This window comes from Cebus imitator, unplaced genomic scaffold (assembly GCF_001604975.1).
Source record: "Cebus imitator isolate Cc_AM_T3 unplaced genomic scaffold, Cebus_imitator-1.0 Scaffold424, whole genome shotgun sequence".
Taxonomy (NCBI): Eukaryota; Metazoa; Chordata; class Mammalia; order Primates; family Cebidae; genus Cebus; species Cebus imitator.
The window spans coordinates 1,486,540-1,489,170 of NW_016107739.1; the positions used below are offsets into that span (position 1 = coordinate 1,486,540).

At 42.1% G+C, this 2,631-nt stretch overlaps 1 protein-coding gene across 1 annotated transcript in view; it reads left to right on the top strand.

Moving 5' to 3' along the window:
* Positions 1–2,631, top strand: part of NARS2 (asparaginyl-tRNA synthetase 2, mitochondrial) — a 147,773-nt gene that overhangs the window by 4,497 nt on the left and 140,645 nt on the right. Inside the window, exon 3 of the mRNA XM_037731819.1 lies at positions 2,351–2,450. Coding sequence (XP_037587747.1) covers positions 2,351–2,450 — 100 coding nt within the window. The remainder of the gene's footprint in view (positions 1–2,350; positions 2,451–2,631) is intronic.

Consider the following 2,631-nt stretch of genomic DNA (forward strand, 5'->3'; position numbering starts at 1 on the left):
TTTCACCATGTTGACCAGGATGGTCTCGATCTCTTGACCTCGTGGTCCACCCGCCTCGGCCTCCCAAAGTGCTAGGATTACAGGCTTCAGCCACCGCGCCCGGCAGGACCAGCTGTGTTCTTATTTGACTCCTCTGTTAGACTCTTAGTTTCATGAGGTTAGGAATGGCATCTCATTCTTTTTTGCATTCTTGGTCTCTAGCTTGGTACTGACAGTGTGACAAATTATTGCTTGTTGAGCAAATGGAAGAAACTTTATGGTCCAGCTCTTCAGCTTTTAAAACTAGCACCAGGCCAGGTGCGGTGGCTCACGCCTGTAATCCCAGCACTTTGGTAGGCCAAGACAGACAGATCACTTCAGTCAAGGAGTTCGAGACCAGCCTGGGCAACATGGTAAAACCCTATCTCTACCAAAAGTACAAAAATGAGTTGGGCATGGTGGTGTTCACCAATAGTTTCAGCTACTTGGGGCCCTGAGGCTAGAGCATCTCTTGAGCCCTGGAGGTCAAGGTTGTGGTGAGCCAAGATCACGCCACTGCACTCCAACCTGTGTGACAGAGTCCTGTCTACAAAAAAAACCCTGAAACCAAAAACTAACACCATTTTAATAATAGGTATCAGCTCTGAGGAAGAGAACATTATTTTAGTTTGTTAGAATAAGAGCGCTTTACTCTTCTGAGGATTGTTAGAGTTAATGCTGTTTACCCATTGAATAGGTTCATGGATCACAGACTGTGGTCAGCTGGGCAGAACAAGAAAAAATTGTTCTGATGTAATAGTAACTTTTTTGTTTTTGAGAGAGAGTCTCGCTCTGTCACCCAGTCTGGAGTGTAGCCGCATGATCTTGGCTCACTGTAGCCTCTGCCTCTTGAATTCAAGCGATTCTTATGCCTCAGTCTCCCAAGTAGTTGGGATTACAGGTATGTGACTGGGCTAATTTTTTGTATTTTTAGTAGAGGCATGGTTTCATCATGTTGGCCAGGCTGGTTTCGAACTCCTGACCTCAAGTGATCTGCCCTCCTTTGCCTCCCAAAGTGCAGGCATGAGCCACCACACCTGGCCCTAATATTAATGATAACCTTTTAAAAAACTTTGTAGTTATTTTGATTATTTGTATCAGTATAGCAGTCACATGGGTATAATGGTAGCTAGATTTTAGAGTTTCTGGAGGATGACTGTCTCTTTGAGATATTCCCAGGAACCCTTAGGATAATATTTACATTCATATATGTCAGGTAGTACATATTTTAAGTCAGCATCTCAAATTACCCTCTTAGGTTGGTGAAAGTATACCAGATTTCCCCACCCATAATGCAATAGTGGACAGTTTTATTTATATAAATTATATAAGAATACCATATATTTAACAAGCAAAACTGGGTGGAGAATCTCCTGACTTATTTACTTTAATAAAATTTATTGTATTTCTATATTGTAATATTTCAATAGTTTATTAGGAAGGCACTTACTGTCTTGTTATAATTATGAAATGTTAGAACTAGAACAGATGGTCTGGGCGTGGTGGCTCATGCCTATAATCTCAGCACTTGGGGAGGCCAAGGCAGGAGGATTGCTCGAGTCCAGGTGTTCGAGACCAGCCTGGGCAACATAGTGAGACCTGGTCTCTTTAAAGAAAAGAAAAGGAATTAGAACAGATGTAATGTCATTTACTAGCTCCTTTTTAATAGATGATTCTTAAAACAAATGAACTTAGATGACTTTCCATCATTGTCATACAGTTAATTTGTGGGTGAACTTAAACTTGAACTTAGTCTTATTAACCAGAAAGTAGCACTATATGTATTCAGATCACCAGTCACCTAAGAATTCCCAGCTGATTTTATTTTGATTTTGCAGTTTTCGCATGTATCCTGTAATCTTTTAGACAGTTTTTTGGGCCGGGCACAGTGGCTCAAGCCTGTAATCCCAGCACTTTGGGAGGCCGAGGTGGACGGATCACGAGGTCAAAAGATCGAGACCATCCTGGCCAACACAGTGAAACCCCGTCTCTACTAAAAGTACAAAAATTAGGTGGGTGTGGTGGTGTGCGCCTGTAGTCCCAGCTACTTGGGAGGCTGAGGCAGGAGAATTGCTTGAACCCGGGAGGCAGAAGTTGCAGTGAGCCGAGATTGTGCCACTGCACTCCAGCTTGGCGCCTGGCGACAAAGTGAGACTCTGTCTCAAAACAAAAACAAAAACAAAAGTTTTTTGGCCAACTAATTTTTTAATAAGGACAATTGTACGGCCTCTTAATTCTGAATTAATTAATTATACAAGTTCTTAGCTGTTTGTTTGCATTTTAAAGCTTATGTAATTCATTTTTATAATTTTATACTTTATTTGTGCAACAGAATATCCATAGATTCTGAAGATTATTTAACCCAATTAAGGCTAAAACCATTTGTCCTTAAGTATTTTAATATTCTTATTACAGCACTTTGGGAGGCTGAGGTGGGTGGATCACGAGGTCAAGAGATCGAGACCATCCTGGTCAACATGGTGAAACCCCGTCTCTACTAAAAACACAAAACATTAGCTGGGCATGGTGGCGCATGCCTGTAATCCCAGATACTCAGGAGGCTGAGGCAGGAGAATTGCCTGAACCCAGGAGGCGGAGGTTGCGGTGAGCCGA